At 45.5% G+C, this 18,755-nt stretch overlaps 1 protein-coding gene across 1 annotated transcript in view; it reads right to left on the reverse strand.

Moving 5' to 3' along the window:
* The window catches only part of LOC140463834 (transient receptor potential cation channel subfamily V member 6-like), a 67,732-nt gene that overhangs the window by 18,772 nt on the left and 30,205 nt on the right, over window positions 1-18,755 (reverse strand). The window contains exons 8-12 of the mRNA XM_072558213.1: window positions 18,532-18,744; window positions 16,179-16,265; window positions 11,972-12,048; window positions 7,408-7,573; window positions 870-936 (exon numbers count right to left, since the gene is read on the reverse strand). Of these exons, the coding sequence (XP_072414314.1) occupies window positions 870-936; window positions 7,408-7,573; window positions 11,972-12,048; window positions 16,179-16,265; window positions 18,532-18,744 (610 nt within the window). The remainder of the gene's footprint in view (window positions 1-869; window positions 937-7,407; window positions 7,574-11,971; window positions 12,049-16,178; window positions 16,266-18,531; window positions 18,745-18,755) is intronic.

Below are 18,755 nucleotides of genomic sequence, written 5' to 3' on the forward strand. Positions count from 1 at the left end.
ATATCTTCTCAGGGACAAGGTTAATTCTCTCCCTTCAAGATATTCTTGGAGCAGAATCCATAAATTATCTTACAATGAAATGTGTAGTTGTTTGAAAAAGAGGAATATTAGAAATTATACTAATTAAGTGGGAGTTAGTGAGCAATGGCCTGGGCATTAGACGGGAAGGTAATGTAGCTGAAAGTGGGTGGAATTTCAGACAGGAAATCTGGAATTTTGGATTTATTTTTACACTTTGGAACTTTAACACCATAATGTGCCTTTATTTAGGTTTCACAGAAAATGTTAGCGTGATTGGTGTTCTGTCAGGCGGGCAGATCTCCAGAAAAGTCAGATGTATGCCTGAGAATGGGGAAAGAGGTTGATCCCGGAAGAGAGGAAAGGATTGATCCCTCACCCCTCCCCCCCCCACCCCCCCAGCACCTCCCCCCACTACCCCCCCCCCCCCCCCCCCCCCCCCGAGCCAGGTGAGGGACGGTCTGATTTTGGATCCATGGGGTTTTTACAGAGTCGCAAATGGTGTTGAACATTGTAAAATCATCGGACAAGTTGGTGTCAAGTTTTAGATTTATAGATTTTCCATTTTTAATAATGTCTTTTAAAAAATGTTTGTGTCTTAGTATCCAGACCAAGGCTCCTGTTGGGGAGTGATGCTGAAGCAGATTTGATGGGGTCAGTTTCCAAGTGATTTTCTGTGATTTTATGATTTCATTGTAATAAGTCTCTTCAATCGACTTGAACAAAAGAAAATGTCCCCTTTCCTGGTTTAACAACACTTTATTGCATTTGGGGTCAATACATCACTTTGGGAAAGACACTGAAAGTCAACGTTTAATAGACACAACAAGATGAGAATCATTTAAAATTACCTGTTGTAAATCCGATGAGCACCATCACCATCAGTATCACAAATGTCAAAAATTTCTCCAAAATAATCTGTGAAGCAATTTTAAAAAGCTGTTGATTTAACACTTTTCCCAAAGGAGGTGGTATATTGTATATGTGTCTGTACTGTTAACAAGGAGTAGTTGCCTCGCGACACCATATATTGGACATTTAGGACAGAGCTACCCATGAATTTCCTATTAACATTGTAAAGGATATGGGGTGTTATCTCCATAATAACAGCAGATGAAAGAATGTTACATGGAAGCATCATCAATCACTATCACCAACTGCCTCTTGTCGACTACAACAATTTAAAATTCTATCAAAAGGTTTTATAAAAATCATCAAAACAAAATATATCCACATTTGATATGCAGCATACAACTTGAGATCTGAATTTTCCACATTCATCTCCACTTGGCTGACTGTGAATTGAAAATGTGGCAATCCATACTAGGAATAGGCCATTTTATCCCAACAGCACGACCAAATGATTCCAGTCAGAAGTAACAAGACACCAGTTTATAGTCCAACAGGTTTATTTGACATTACAAGCTTTTGGAGCGCTGCCCCTTTGTCGGGTGATGGTACTTCACCTGATGAAGGGGCAGTGCTCTGAAAGTTTGTGATTTCAACCTGGTGTCATGTGACTTTGTCCACCCCAGTCCAACCCCAGCACCTCCACAAAACAATTCCAACTGAGTGGATCTCTATCTCAACTCGATTTTCCCAACTTTGTCCCATTTCCTTGGCACCCTCACCTAACAAAAATCAAGGGATTTCAATCTTGAAAGTTCCAATTCAGCAGAGAGCTCCAGATTTTGACTACAGCTTGAAAGGCAAGTTCACTCTTAAGTGGCCTGACTCTAACTTTAACATTAAGGGCTGGGAATCCACAGGTAGCCCCTAGTCAGCCAGCAGATGAAACATCCCTTACCCTGACCTAGCTGCAGACCACTCATTCCCAGCTGTTGGAGGGGAGACAGTGATGTTGTAATAATGGACTAGTACTGAAGGTACTCAGTCTAATTTCTCAGAATATGTATTCAAATCCTACAATGACAACTGGCGAAATCTGAGTTCAGTTAATAAAGCTGGAACTGAAAGCCAGAAGGTGCAGCAGGCCCGTGGGGAGGAATGGAGGAATTCAACTGGACTCACTGGACCCAAAATGTTAACTTTGCTTCTCTCTCCTCAGATACTGCCAGACCTGCTGAGTTTCGAAAGCAATTTCCATTTTTGTTTTAGATTTCCAGCATCCCCAGTTGTTTTTGTTTTTGAGGAATGAATCAGCCTGCTTCAGCTCCAAATGCACATGGTCAAGTCACACACCCTCAGCGCAAGCCACGTGCAGTGTGCCCAATCACCTCGCAATAACTGCAGGTCTCCAATACCATCAGCTCATCCTGAATTACTTGCACATCCTTGAGGCACAGAGATGTACAGCACGGAAACAGACCCTTCAGCCCAACTCATCCGTGCCAACTAGATGTCCTAAATTAGTCTAGTCCCATTTGCCAGCACATGGTCCATATCCCTTCAATCCCTTCCTATTCATATACCCATCCAGACACCTTTTAAATGTTGTATTTGTACCAGCCTCCACCACTTCCTCTGGCAGCTCATTCCATACACGTACCACCGTCTGCCTGAAAAGGTTGCCCCTCAGATTCCTTTCAAATCTCTCAGTTTAAATCTATGCCCTGTAGTTTTGGACTCCCCTACCCTGGGGAAAAGACCTTGACTATTAACCCTATCCATGTTCCACATGATTTTGTAAACCTCTATAAGGTCACCCCCCCCCCCAGCCTCCGACGCTCCAGGGAAAACAGCCCTAGCCTATTCAGCCTCTCACTGTAGCTCAGATCCTAACTCTAAGCAGGTGTTTGACATGCTTGCCTTTATTAGGTAAAAACAAGAACTGCAGATGCTGGAAACCAGATTCTAGATTAGAGTGGTGCTGGAAAAGCACAGCAGTTCAGGCAGCATCCGAGGAGCACTAAAATTGACGTTTCAGGCAAAAGCCCTTCATCAGGAATACAGGCAGAGAGCCTGAAGGGTGGAGAGATAAGTGAGAGGAGGATGGGGGTGGGGAGAAAGTAGCATAGAGTACAATAGGTGAGTGGGGGAGGGGATGAAGGTGATAGGTCAGGGAGGAGGGTGGAGTGGATAGGTGGAAAAGAAGATAGGCAGGTAGGACAAGTCATGGGGACAGTGCTGAGCTGGAAGTTTGGAGCTGGGGTGAGGTGGGGGAAGGGGAAATGAGGGCCGGAGTCTGTGTGGGATGAGTTGCTTGCCTTTATTGGTCATTATAGTGAACAGAGGAGTTTGGTTGCAGCTGTACAGGACATTGTTGAGGCCAATTCAATTTTAGGATACTGCATTCAATTCTGGTCTCCCTGCTACATGAAACATGTTGTGAAAGTTGAAAGGGTTCAGAAAAGATTTACATGGATGTTGCCAGGTCTGTAGGATTTGAGTTATAGAGAGAGGCTGAACAGGCTGGGGCTGTTTTCCCTGGAGCGTCAGAGGCTGAGGGGTGTCCTTATAGAGGTTTATAAAATCATGACGGCATGGATAGGATAAATAGAAAAGGTCTTTTCCCCAGGGTAGGGGAGCCCAAAACTAGAGGGCAAAAGTGTAAAGTGAGGGAGTTAAAAGGGATCCAAGGGTCAACCTTTTCAATCAGAGGGTGGTACGTGTACGGAATGAGCTGCCAGAGGATGTGGTGGAGGTTAGTACAATGGCAACATTTAAAAGGCATCTGGATGGATATATGAATAGGAAAGGTTTGGATGGATATGGGCCAAATGCTGGAAAATGGGACTAGATTAATTTAGGATATATGGTCAGCACGAATGAGTTGGACCGAAGGGTCTGTTTCTGTGCCGTACATCTCTATAACTCTATGTTACATATTTGACTTTTCAAAAGACTATGAATAATAGGGTGGTTATGGTAAGAGATTTTAACTTTCCAAACATAGACTGGGACTGTCATTGTGTTAAGGGTTTAGATGGAGAGGAATTTGTTAAGTGCGTACAAGACAATTTTCTGATTCAGTATGTGGATGTACCTACTAGAGAAGGTGCAAAACTTGACCTACTCTTGGCAAATAAGGCAGGGCAGGTGACTGAGGTGTCAGTGGGGGAGCACTTTGGGGCCAGCGACCATAATTCTATTAGTTTTAAAATAGTGATGGAAAAGGATAGACCAGATCTAAAAGTTAAAGTAAATTGGAGAAATGCCAATTTTAACGGTATTAGGCAAGAACTTTCGAAAGCTGATTGGAGGCAGATGTTCGCAGGTAAAGGAATGGCTGGAAAATGGGAAGCCTTCAGAAATGAGATAACGAGAATCCAGAGAAAGTATATTCCTGTCAGGGTGAAAGGGAAGGCTGGTAGGTATAGGGAATGCTGGATGACTAAAGACATTGAGGGTTTGGTTAAGAGAAAGAAGGAAGCATATGTCAGGTATAGACAGGATAGATCGAGTGAATCCTTAGAAGAGTATAAAGGCAGTAAGGGTATACTGAAGAGAGAAATCAGGAGGGCAAAAAGGGGACATGAGATAGCTTTGGCAAATAGAGTTAAGAAGAATCCAAAGGGTTTTTACAAACACATTAAGGACAAAAGAGTAACTAGGGAGAGAATAGAGACCCTCAAAGATAAGCAAGGCAGCCTTTGTGTGGAGCCACAGGAGATGGGGGGAGATACTAAACGAGTATTTTGCATCAGTATTTACTGTGGAAAAGGATATGGAAGATATAGACTGTAGGGAAATAGATGGTGACATCTTGCAAAATGTCCATATTACAGAGGAGGAAGTGCTGGATGATTTGAGATGCATAAAGGTGGATAAATCCCCAGGACCTGATCAGGTGTACCTGAGAACTCTGTGGGAAGCTGGAGAAGTGATTGCTGGGCCTCTTGCTGAGATATTTGTATCATCGATAGTCACAGGTGAGGTGCCGGAAGACTGGAGGTTGGCAAATGTGGTGCCACTGTTTAAGAAGGGCGGTAAAGACAAGCCAGGGAACTATAGACCAGTGAGCCTGACCTCGGTGGTGGGCAAGCTGTTGGAGGGAATCCTGAGGGACAGGTTGTACATGTATTTGGAAAGGCAAGGACTGATTAGAGATAGTTGACATGGCTTTGCGTGTGGGAAATCATGTCTCACAAACTTGATTGAGTTTTTTGAAGAAGTAACAAAGAAGATTGATGAGGGCAGAGCAGTAGGTGTGATCTATATGGACTTCAGTAAGGCATTCGACAAGGTTCCCCATGGGAGACTGGTTAGCAAGGTTAGATCCCACTGAATACAGGGAGAACTCACCATTTGGATACAGAACTGGCTCAAAGGTAGAAGACAGAGGGTGGTGGTGGAGGGTTGTTTTTCAGACTGGAGGCCTGTGACCAGTGGAGTGTCACAAGGATTGGTGCTGAGTCCACTACTTTTCCTCATTTATATAAATGATTTGGATGCAAACATAAGAGGTACAGTTAGTAAGTTTGCAGATGACACCAAAATTGGAGGTGTAGTGGACAGTGAAGAGGGTTACCTCAGATTACAACAGGATCTGGACTAGATGGGCCAATGGGCTGAGAAGTGGCAGATGGAGTTTAATTCAGATAAATGTGAGGTGCTGCATTTTGTAAAACCAAATCTTAGCAGGACTTATACACTTAATGGTAAGGTCCTAGGGAGTGTTACCGAACAAAGAGACCTTGGAGTGCAGGTTCATAGATCCTTGAAAGTGGAGTTGCAGGTAGATAGGATAGTGAAGGCGGCATTTGGTATGCTTTCCTGTATTGGTCAGAGTATTGAGTACAGGAGTTGGGAGGTCATGTTGCGGCTGTACAGGACATTGGTTAGGCCACTGTTGGAATATTGTATGCAATTCTGGTCTCCTTCCTATTGGAAAGATGTTGTGAAACTTGAAAGGGTTCAGAAAAGATTTGCAAGGATGTTGCCAGGGTTGGAGGATTTGAGCTACAGGGAGAGGCTGAACAGGCTGGGGCTGTTTTCCCTGGAGCGTCGGAGGCTGAGGGGTGACCTTATAGAGGTTTATAAAATCAAGAGGGACATGCATAGGATAAATAGGCAAAGTCTCTTCCCTGGGGTGGGCGAGTCCAGAACTTGAGGGCATAGGTTTAGGGTGAGAGGGGAAAGATATAAAAGAGACCTACGGGGCAACGTTTTCACGCAGAGGATGGTACGTGTATGGAATGAGCTGCCAGAGGATGTGGTGGAGGCTGGTACAATTGCAACATTTAAGAGGCGTTTGGATGGTTATATGAATAGGAAGGGTTTGGAGGGATATGGGCCGGGCGCTGGCAGGTGGGACTAGATAGGGTTGGGATATCTGGTCAGCGTGGACAGGTTGGACCGAAGGGTCTGTTTCCATGCTGTACATCTCTATGACTCTATGACATTTGATAAGGTATCGTGAATGAGGCTACTTCTTAAGAGGCGTGGTATATATGCATGGATTGAGGATTGGCTCATTAGTGACAACGCTGGGATAAAGGGGGTGTTTTCAGGATGGATACCACAGGGATCAGGGCTCGGGCCATTGCTTTTTCTACCTATATGTTTGGATGAGGAAAGATTAGATTAGATTCCCTACAGTGTGGAAAAAGGCCCTTCGGCCCAACAAGTCCACACCGACCCATTTCCCTCTGAGTAATGCACCTCACACTATGGGCAATTTAGCATGGCCAATTCACCTAACCTACACATCTTTAGATTGTGGGAGGAAAGCGAAGCACCCGGAGGAAACCCACGCAGACACAGGGAGAATGTGTAAAATCCGCACAGACAGTCGCCCGAGGCTGGGATCGAACCCAGGTCCCTGTTGCTGTGATGCAGCAATGCTAACCAAGGAGCTACCGTGCCGCCCCACAGAGGGCCACAGGCCATTCCTGTGCCAGCAGCACCATGGCACAGGTGGGCAAACAAATAGCTGTCTCGTGCTCCTGTTCTCAACGTCTGTGGTGTTATCAAGAGTGGGCCTCAATCAGAGGTCAGAGGTCATTGGTGGTGGAAAGTAAAAAAGAGGAACTGAAGGCTTGTGTTTTGGATTCTGAGGGGTGTGTAGTAACTTGGAAGGAGAGTGGTCTGCATCAAGGTGTAGATTGGGGAAACTGAGGACTTGGGGGTTGGTGGGAGCCAAATGGGGAGATGTACACTGGTATAAAATAAGAAATAGACACAGTTTACTGATCCAGAGATTTGGAGAAAGGTACCCACTAAATAGTCACGATACTCTTTATCAGAGAAGTAGAAACTCGTCCGATCCCTGATAGACAATCTCTTGTCCGCCCATCCCATGACCAAACATATCAACAGTAAATCAGTTAACTTTCATTGACTTTGCACAGAATGCAGTGAATGTTTGGAGCACTCTGTTCCGACTTGTTCCTTTCTGTTTTAATGCGTTCCCTGTGCAGTACTAAAAGAACATTTCAGTCCGGAACTGCGGACTGTTTGTCCCCTGTGCAGATTCCGTTTGTTTACCTTCTGGAGGAGGATGGCAAATGGCCCAAGTATCCGGAATCCCCGGAAGAAGTATATGGAATTGCACCAGGCCATGGCGATGGCCAGAGCCATGAAGAATCCCTCGGCGCCCGCACTGGTCACTCGGAGGAGGAGGATCAGTAGCACCAGGAACGCAAAGCAGATTCTGTCAAAGGAAGGGGAGAACAACAAAGATTGCAGCGAGTAAATATAACAGCAGCAGGTGTGGATAGAAGGAAGAACTGTGTATTTTGTAAATGGCACGAAGCTAGGAATTCTGGAGAAGCCAAGTGATTCAAACACTTAAAGTACAGTCGTCTCTGCCTGAGGGCAGGTCTGACCCAAGGCACTACACATCCATCACGGGAGGACAATGAAGCAGGTCTCAAACATCAAACCCAGCCAGCACACAGATCCAACCCTGAGCCATTGGCACCAATCTGATCCATGCCAGTCGCCCAGCCAACGGAGCCAAACTATTCAGTTTACTTCTCATGTCGTTACACATAAAGGATAGGTTTATTAGACAGGCTGGTAAATCTAGATTGAATAGGCCCAACTAAACAACAGAGGGGCTGGATGGTTTCCGTCTGTTCCAAATTAAGACAAGAAAAAAACTGAATGGAGAGTTGCAACGTGGAGACAGAGAGTCAAAGGAAGATGGCAGAAGATGGAAGTACAGAAGGGGAGTGAGGACAGGAGAAACTGTGATGGAGAGAAGGAGAGGCGGAGAGAGAGAGAGAGAGAGCAGAAAGAGTGAAAGACAGACAAAGGGAGAAACAGAGTGAGGAAATAATTTCAGTGTGTGCAACGGACAGAGACCAAAGCAGGAAGTAGCACAGAGACAGGAGAGGAGGAAAGAGACAGAGGGAGAGGAGGAAAGAGACAGAGGGAGAGGAGGAAAGAGACAGAGGGAGAGGATGAAAGAGACAGAGGGAGAGGAGGAGAGAGACAGAGGGAGAGGAGGAAAGAGACGGAGAGAAAGGAGGAAAGAGCCAGAGGGAGAGGAGGAATGAGACAGAGGGAGAGGTGGAAAGAGACAGAGCGAGAGGTAGAAAGAGACAGAGCGAGAGGTGGAAAGAGACAGAGGGAGAGGAGGAAAGAGACAGAGGAAGAGGAGGAGAGAGACAGAGAGAGCGGAGGAAAGAGACAGAGGGAGAGGAGGAAAGAGACGGAGAGAAAGGAGGAAAGAGCCAGAGGGAGAGGAGGAATGAGACAGAGGGAGAGATGGAAAGAGACAGAGGGAGAGGAGGAAAGAGACAGATGGAGAGATGGAAAGAGACAGAGGGAGAGGAGGAAAGAGACAGAGGGAAAGGAGGAAAGAGACAGAGGGAGAGGAGGAAAGAGACAGAGGGAAAGAAAAATAACTCAAGAATGTGAGATGCCATAACAGATTGAGATGGAAGAAAAAGGAGAGAGAAAGCTCAAGGACTGGGAGCAGAGCAACAAGAAAAGACACAGAGACAACAGAAGCAAGAAATGTAATAATGGGAAGGCAAGAGATTGGAAGAAGCAGTGCAACACACGAGAGGAAATTGCTAGAATTCTTTGTAGAAATAACAAGCAGGTTGGAAAAAGAAAGTTATCCAAAGAAGGCCTTTGACAAGGTGCCACACAGGAGACTGTTGGGTAAGATAAGGGTCCCTGGTGTTCGAGGCATGGTGCTAGTATGGATAGAAGCTTGGCTGTCTGACAGGAAGCAGACAGTGGGAATAAAGCGGCCCTTCTCAGGATGGCAGCCAGTGACATGTGATGTTCCACAAGGCTCAGTGTTAGGACCACAACTTTTCACTTTAACAATATAGATGAAGCAATTGAGGGCATTCTGGCTAAGTTTGCAGACGATACAAAGATAGGTAGAGGGACAGGTAGAATTGAGGAGGCAAGGAGGCTGCAGAAGGATTTGGACAGGTTAGGGGAGTGGGCAAAGAGGTGGCAGATGGAGTACAATTTGGGAAAGTGTAAGGTCATGCACATTCGCAGGAAAAATAGACACATGGACTATTTTCTAAATGGGGAGAAAATTCTCAAAAGTCTGAAGTACAAAGAGACTTGGGAGTTCTAGTCCAGGATTCTCTCAAGGGAAACTTGCAGGTTGAATCAGTAGTTAGGAAGGCAAATGCAATGTTGGCATTCGTTTTGACAGGACAAGAATATAAAAGCAGGGATGTACTTCTGAGGGCCTATAAGGCTGTGGACAGGTCACATTTGGAGTATTGTAGGCAGTTTTAGGCCCCACATCTCAGGAAGAATGTACTGGCCTTGGAGCAGGTTCCTGAGAATGATCCCAGGAATGAAAAGCTTAACATATGGGGAACGTTTGAGGAATCTGGGTCTATACTCAATGGAGTTTAGAAGGATGAGGGGGGGATCTAATTGAAACTTACAGAATAGTGAATGGCCTGGACAGAGTGGATGTTGGGAAGATGTTTCTATTGGTAGGAGAGACTAGGACCCGAGTGCACAGCCTTAGAGTAAAGGGAAGACCTTTTAGGAGAAACTTCTTCAACCAGAGAGTGGTGAACATATGGAATTCACTGTCAAGAAGGTGGTGGAGGCCAGGTCAAAGAGATTGGGGTAGCACAGTGGCTCAGTGGTTAGCACTACTGCCTCACAGCATCAGGGACCTGGGTTTGATTCCCGCCTCGGGCGACTGTCTGTGTGGAGTTTGCACATTCTCCGCGTGTCTGTGTGGGTTTCCTCCCACAATCCAAAGATGTGCAGGTTAGGTGAATTGGCCGTGCTAAATTGCCCAAAGTGTTCAGGGAGGTGTAGATTAGGTCCTCAAGTCAGGGGTAAACATAGGGTAGGGGAATGGGTCTGGGTGGGTTACTCTTTGGAGGGTCAGTGTAGACTTGTTGGGCCAAATGGCCTGTTTCCACATTGTAGGGATTCTATGGTAGGTTCTTGATTGTCATGGGGATCAAGGGTTACAGGGAGAATGGGGTTGATTATCTTAATAGCCACGGTTGAATGGCGAAGCAGAATCAATGGGCTGAATGGCCTAATTTCTGCTCCTGTGCCTTATGGTCTTCAATAAAATAATATCCCAAAAAGTGACTAAAAAACAGTGAAGAATAGATCGTGAGGGCAAGTCAAAATGAAAATGATACCGAAGAGAGAATAACAACTGACAAGCAACATAATAAGGGAGGGAAGGGAAATAAACTTTGGGCATGGTCTGAAAAACGAAAAGAAGAATAAAAAGACAAAGTGCAACAAAAGTGGACCACTTAAAACGATGGCATTTAAGATGCTGCCTCAAACGCGTGGTGAACAAATGCACCAAAAAGGTATCATTTTGACTTCAAAGATTTGCTTCTCCACACTGGACTGAGTTCGATGTTATTAGTATAGCAGAACTGAAGATACCACAATCGGCCCCATTGCTACAGCGTTAAATTCCCATTCCTGATCACTATCCCTTACAGATGTTGGATAAGGGCAGGTCAATCTCGCTTCCTAGTGGTTGACATAACTCAGTGGATTGTTAGGCCAATTTAGAGGACAGTTAGATGGCACGGTGGCTCAGTTCTGAAGTTACAATCAAATCAGCCATGGTTTTGTACAGTAGCAGAGGGGCTGAATGGCCAACTCCTGTTCTTTGTCCATATGGCAGATTCCTTCCCTGATGGGTTTAGTGAACCAGATGGTTTTTACAACAGTCAATGATATTTTCATGGTCGCCATTCCAGATAGTTTTTCGTTGAGATTAAATTCCATGAGCTTCCACAGTGGGATTTGAACCTGTCCCTGGAGTAGCAACCCAGCCCTCTGGATGAGTAGAGTCAAGCATGTGGTGCTGGAAAAGCACAGCAGGTCAGGCAGCATGTGAGGAGCAGCAGAATCGACATTTCGGGCAAAAGCCTTCATCAGGAATGAGGCTGGGAGCCTCAGGGGTGGAGAGATAAATGGGAGAGGGGTTGGGGCTGGGGAGAAGGTAGCCGAGAGTGCAATAGGTGGATGGAGGTGGGGAGGAAGCTGATAGGTTGGAGAGGAGGGTGGAGCGGATAGGTGGGAAGGAAGATGGACAAATGGGACGGGTCATGAGGATGGTGCTGAGCTGGAAGGTTGGAATTGGGGTAAGGTTGGGGGGAGGGGAAATGAGAAAACTGGTGAAGTCCACATTGATGCCCCGGGGTTGGAGGGTCCCAAGACGGAAGATGATGCGTTCTTCCTCCAGGCATTGGGTGGTGAGGGTGTGACGGTGGAGGAGGCCCAGGACATGCATGTCCTTGGTGGAGTGGGAGGGGGTGTTGAAGTGTTCGGCTATAGGATGGTGGAGTTGATTGGTGCAGTTGTCCCGGAGATGTTCTCTGAAACACTCTGCAAGTAGGCGTCCTATCTCCCCAGTGTAGAGGAGACTTTGGCCTCTGGATGACGGTCCAGTGACATTACCACTACATCACCTTCCAATAGAATTCAACAAGATACTATGTTCATTGAAAGAAAGTCAGAGATTGGAAGACAGTGATGAAACAGAGAAAAGCTGGAGGTGTGAATATTTGCAAATTAATGGCAAGTTTAACTAGACTCCTTAAAAAAAAGTTGTCATTTTGCTCACATTATAACATGGAATGGGCCTCCGAGGACGGTTTTCCCGAAATATCCTGCTGTTCCATATCGGAGGATGTCAGCACTCTAGCAAATGAAAAATGAAAGAAGCAATTCACAAAGATTTCTTGCATTGCAGGAGCAGATTTTCACTCTCAGCACTGATGGAACCCTGGAAATGGAGGTTGGGGAGTCTCACTCATGGTGAATGTTAGGGCCTTAAGGAGTGTAGTGGAACAGAGGGACCTTGGAGTTCAGGTGCACGGTTCTCTGAGCGTGGAGTCACAGGTAGACAGGGCAGTGAAGGTGGCTTTTGGTACACTGGCCTTCATCAGTCAGGGCACTGAGTATAGAAGTTGGGAAGTTATGTTGCAGTTATACGGGATGTTTGTGAGGTTGCACTTGGAGTATTGTGTTCAGTTTTGGTTACCTTGCTAAAGGAAAGATGTTACTAAACTGAAAAGAGTGCAGCAGAAATTTACAAAGATGTTGCCAGGACACAACGGTCTGAGTTATAGGGAGAGGTTGGACAAGCTAGAACTTTTTTCTTTAGAGCGTAGGAGACTGAGGGGGGAATCTTATAGAAATGTAAATGATCATGAGAGGCATGGATAGGGTGAATGCACTCAGTCTTTTCCCCCGGGTTGGGGAATCGAGGACTAGAGGGCATCTGTTTAAAGTTAGAGGGGAAAGAACAAAAGGGAATCTGAGGGGCATCTTCTTTGTACAGAGGATGGTACACATATGGAATGAGCTGCCAACGGAAGTGGTTGAGGCGGGTACATTAACAATATTTAAAAGGCATTTGGACAAATACATGGATAGGAAAGGTTTAGGAGGATATGGGCCAAGTGCGGGGAAACGGGGTTAGCGTGGACTGACATTTTGGTTGGTATTGACCAGTTTGTGCCAAAGGGCCTGTCTCCGTGCTGTAGGACTCGATGACTCAGCTTTGGCCCACATCCTCATGCTGTCGATCAGAATATCATGGCTACTACTCTCACTCCAGAAATTCAACCCCATCATCAAAGTCAGTACTGGTGTCATGCCGCATGGTCAGAGGTGCCCTCTTTCAAATGGGGTATCAAATCGAGACCCTGCCCTCTGGGCAGATATAAGTTTGAAGGCGACCAGAAGGGTTCTTCCCAGTTAGCTGACAAATATTTATACCTCATCCTGGATCCCTCAAACAGGTGAGCTGACCGTTATCACAGCACTGTCAGTGGCAGCTGACTGGACACAAACTGGTGGTCTCACTTCCTATGCTATATCACCACATTTCAACAAAAATTACCTCACAGTTTGTGAGCACTTTGGAGTGTGCTAAGTCTGTGAATAATGGACTGGTTACAACACAGAGGAAGGCCATTAAACCCCATCGCTCTGCCAGAGCAACTTAGCAAGTCCGACTCTCCCTGTAGCCCTTCAGTTCCTTTCCTTTCAAATGGTTTGGCCATTCCCTCCTGAAAATCACCAGTAAGTCTGCCTCCTCCACACTCTGCAATCTAGACCCAAAACACTGGCTGCATTAAAAGTCTCTTCCTCATGTCAGCTTGAGCTCCTTTAATCTCTTTAAGCATCCCTCTGGTTCTCAACCCTCCCTCCCATGAGAAAGATCGAGACGTGTAATGATATCAAACAGTCTCCTTTGTCTAAGAATAACAACCCAAATTCTGCAGTCTATCCCTGTAACTGAAGTCCCACATTGCTGAAACTATGGTAGTAAATCTTTCTAGGGTCTTCACGACACTCCTAATGTATAACTGAATGGAACACTACTGTTGAGATCAAGCCAGTTTTTAAAAAAAGTCACTTTCATGCCTCCAGTTATAACACTCGGTATTCTGTGTGCATTTGTCGTCACCTTCAACAATTTGTTCACACATATACTAGGCCTCTGCGCCTGTGATACTTCTGAGAATTGTACACTTTAATTTTTAGTGGCACTCCTCGTTCTTCTTTCTAAAATGTGTCTGTTCACAATTCTCTGCATCATATTTCATTAGGCCCATCCTATTATTCCACATACTCGAGAAGTCTAGCCTGATCCTCTTCACAGTTCACAATACTTCCCAAGTTTTCTGCCATCAGCGAATTTTACAACGGTGCCCTGTACGTTTATGTCCAGGTCATTCACATGGATAAAGGACAGCAGCGGCCCCAGTATCACCCCCAGTGGTATCCCACTCTATATCTTCCCCTGTACGTAATACAAGTATGGATCACTCCTCCTCTCCCTGCCATTCTGTCAACATGGTACCATGTGCTGTCCAATTTATCCTATTGGTTCTAACTTTGCTGAGCTGTCTCCTGGGCAGGATCTTGTGCCCTCCCCATGGGCAGGTTTGGTGGTAGGGAGCATTAGGTTGGGCAGAAGGGAAGCAGTTCATTGCTGATTAAGAGCTAAACATAGAAATTGTTGGAGAAGCTCAGCAGCTCTGGCAGCACCTGTGGAGAGAAAGCAGAGTTAATGTTTCGGGTTGAGTAATTCCTTCCTCAGAACTTGCTGATTAAACCAAAGTTGAGGATACGCATGGACAGTCTTCTTTTCCCACTGCCATTGAGACGTTTTGACTAGCCAAATCGTTGCCTACTTGAGGCCTTCACCCCGCCTCCCAATGGGGTTTCCTAAGTAGAGGACAGGGGTCCCACCACACAGGGAGCACCAACTGACTCTGGCACCATGGCCCTTGGGCTCCAAGGGTGCTTCCTCATTTAAACGCACTGTGTGAGGGACCCAGCATTGGGAAGGTGGGGTTGGGGTTAGCCATTCAAAGCCATTCCCTGTCTTGTTGCTGACCGTCCTTGATGAGAGCTCTCCAGTGGACGCCGTACTGACAGTAGCCATCGTCTCCCTGCTGAATACAGGATAGCAGTCTGCCTCTGACTAGCCACTGATGGGACTTTCACCTCCAGGATCATTGGTCCATTGGGCAAGTCTGTCTTGGTTATGTCAAGTGCCTGAGTGACTGTTGGGTTTCCTCATCTATTACAATGGGGCTTCCCGAAAAGGGATGATGAGAGGTTCCTATCAGTTGTCATGTTCATGGAAGATATTCCACATGTCTTAATTAAATCCAGCTCAATATATGACACTTTGCGAGTTTTGAGCAGGTTTGTTGCTCTGGTTGAGCTTCAGGCTGTAGGTTTGCTCGCTGAGCTGGAAGGTTCATTTTCAGATGTTTTGTCACCATACTAGGTAACATCTTCAGTGAGCCCCTGGATGAAGCACTGGTGGTGTAGCCCACTTTCTATTTATATGTTTGTGATTCCTAGGATTGGTGATGCCAGACTACTCAGACCCCTTGGCATCATGGTAGCCCACAAACTCACCAACACACTAAAACAGCAGCTAATGAACTTGAAAGACCCTATACAGACAAGGAGCAAAACTAACGTCATTTACAAAATACCATGCAAGAACTGTAACAAGCACTACATTGGACAAACAGGCAGAAAACTAGCCACCAGGATACATGAACATCAATTAGCCACAAAACGACATGACCCTCTCACACTAGTATCCTCACATACGGATGAGGAAGGACATCACTTCGACTGGGACAACACATCCATCCTAGGACAAGCCAAACAGAGACACGGACGAGAATTCCTAGAAGCATGGCTTTCCAACCGGAACTCAATTAACAAACACATTGACTTAGATGCCATTTACCACCCTCTGAGAAAAAGAACAGGAAATGATATCACCACAAGAAATGACATCACCAACCCTAGGAAACTCAAACATATAACTAGAAAGCGGGCCAAACCGCCAGTGCTTCATTCGGAGTCTCGCTGACGATATTACCTAGTCTGGTGACAAAACATCTGAAAACGAACCCCAGCTCAGCGAGCAAACCTACATCCAGATGTGACACTTTATTAAATATCTTTTGGGAGACAATGTAGAATAGATGGGTTTTTATGGGGAGTCAATGAGAGCTTCACAGTCATTGTTACTAAGAAAAACCTTCAATTCCAGATTTTATTGAATCGAAATTCAACCAGATGCCATGGTGAGATTTGAACCCTTGTTTCCCGACCCTCTAAATCACTCATCTAATCACTATTAACACCAGGCTGCTGTCTGCCCTCATTCTCCATATCACGCAAATATAGATTTCACTGGCGTTTGCTGGGATATTCTTTTTTAATCACAGTGATAGATTAAATTCCGCACACTCCCTCAGCAAAACAAAAATAAACTTTCTTACTTCTATGAGAAGGATGGCTATGGCTCCAAAGACAGAAATGATCTCCCCCACCAAGCGGATGTAATCTCCATTTGATGTGTAGCACAGCTGGAATCAGAAGCAGAGAGTGAAAGTTATACCCAGTGGCACGGCAATAATTCAAAGGATGAACTGGAGGTTAGTGTCAGTGTTAGGACTTTAGTATAGCAAGCAACTTCTATTCTACTACTTCACTGAGAGGCACAAATCACTGAAATGGTAGGTGCTAAAGTATAGCCCACACTATTAGATTAGATTACTTACAGTGTGGAAACAGGCCCTTTGGCCCAACAAGTCCACACCGACCCACCGAAGCGCAACCCACCCAGACCCATTCCCCTATATTTACCCCTACACCCAACACTAGGAGCAATTTAGCATGGCCAATTCACCTAACCTGTACATTTTTGGACTGTGGGAGGAAACTGGAGCACCCGGAGGAAACCCACGCAGACACGGGGAGAACGTGCAAACACCACACAGACAGGTGCCCGAGGCTGGAATCGAACCCAGGACCCTGCTGCTGTGAGGCAGCAGTGCTAACCACTGAGCCGCTATGAAAAGTCTCACTTGGTCTGAGAAATTTTCACAAATGCTCCTGGAAGTCACTTTGCCTCAGCCACAAACTCGGTGCTAAACATCCAAATAACTTCTTTAAAAATTCACAAATAAATAAAATATATGCTTCTCCATCTATTGGTAATAACACCATTGAAATTGTATTTCTATCACAGCGAGTCGTGCAATCTGTAGTCTAATGCCCCTATAATTAGATTTCTAGGTTAGATTAGATTAGAGGAAAAATGGCAATTGGGAACTATAATATTTACATACAACACAGAGAAACAGGCCCTTCAGCCCAAAATGTCTGTGCAGACCATGATCCTACTCTAAACTAATCTGCATCTGTCTGCATACAGTCCATATTCCTCTATTCTCAGCCTGTTCACATACCTGTCGAAGTGCATCTGTTGTATCTGCTTCTACCACCTCCTCGGCAGTGTGTTCCAGGCACCTACTACCCTTCGCTCCCTCACCCTCTCACCTTAATCCTTTGTCCCCTAGTATATGACATCTCCAACATGGGAAAACGCTCCTCCTAATTTTATACACTTCTACCAGATCATCTCTCAGCCTCCGATGCTGTGGGAAAAATAATCCAAGTTTGTCCGACCTCTCCTTATGGCTAAAACACTCCAATCCGGGCAATATTCAGACAATATCATCTGCACCCTCTCCAAAGCCTCTAAATCCTTCCGATAGTGTGCGACCAGAACTGCCCACAGTACTCCAAATGTGGCCTGACCAAAGTCTTACACAATTGCAACATGACTTGGCAATGGTTGTATTCAATGCCCCACCTGATGAAGACAAGCCTGCCATATGCCTTCTTTACCACCTTATCCACTTGCACTGCCACTTTCAGGGAACTCTGGGCTTGGACCCCATGAACTCCCTGTATATTAATGCTCCAAAGGGTCCATATACAATATACTTTCCTCTTGTATTTGACCTCCCAAAATGCATCAACTCACACTTGTCTGGATTAAACTAACCCCAACCCATTTGCCATTTCTCCACCCTCTTTCTAGCTGATCTATTTCCTGCTGTATGCTCTTATAATCTTCCTCGCATCTCCACCAACTTCCATGTCATCTGCAATTTACTAATCAGACCACCAACCTTTTCACCCAAAACAATTAGATATATTACAAACGAGGGGGTCCCAGCACTGATCCCTGTGGAGCAGCACTGGTCACAGACCTCCAGCAAGAAACACACACCTCTACGCTCTATCGTTTATGGCCAAGCCACTTTTGTATCTAACTTGTCCGCTCACCATTGATTCTATGCAATTTGATCTTCTGCAGCAGCCGACCATAATGGACCTTGTCAAATGCTTTGGTACATTCCGTGTAGATTATATCCAGTGCCCTATCCTCATCAATCATCTTCATCACTTCCTCAAAAAACTCAATCAGGATGGTGAGACAAGATTTCCCCTGCATAAAGCCATGCTGACCATCCCTAATAAATCCAAATGCAAGTAGATCCTGTCCCTAAGACTGTTCATCAAAAGTAATTTCCCTGTCACTGACATAAGGCTCATCAACATATTAATCCCAGATTATCCCTGTCGCCCTTCTTAAAGGAACATCATTGGCTGACGGGTAGCGGTGGTCTCAACTACTTATCTCTGTAAATCACAACACACTCTAAATTCTGATCCTTTGAGCAAACCTAGAAATATCCCAACCCCCTTTCCCCCGTTCTGCTGCCATGCACTAAGCAGTAGCTGCTACCACTCCACCAGGCCCATGGTTATGGTACTAACATTTAATGGCGCCTCTTCCAATATCTGTGTGTCCCTAGGGTCTGTGACATTGTCACGACGTGGTATAAGAGGTCGAAAGATGCAACAGGAGGTGAATATGATAATGTAGATGAAGTAGAAGAGAGCAATGGTTCGGAAATAATACTTTCCATATCTGTTCCACTTGAAATGGATCAGGGCTTTGATCGGAGGGAGGTTGAGGATTTTCAGGGCCTGTAGAAACA

Source organism: Chiloscyllium punctatum, chromosome 39 (genome assembly GCF_047496795.1).
Source record: "Chiloscyllium punctatum isolate Juve2018m chromosome 39, sChiPun1.3, whole genome shotgun sequence".
In the NCBI taxonomy this organism is placed as follows: Eukaryota; Metazoa; Chordata; class Chondrichthyes; order Orectolobiformes; family Hemiscylliidae; genus Chiloscyllium; species Chiloscyllium punctatum.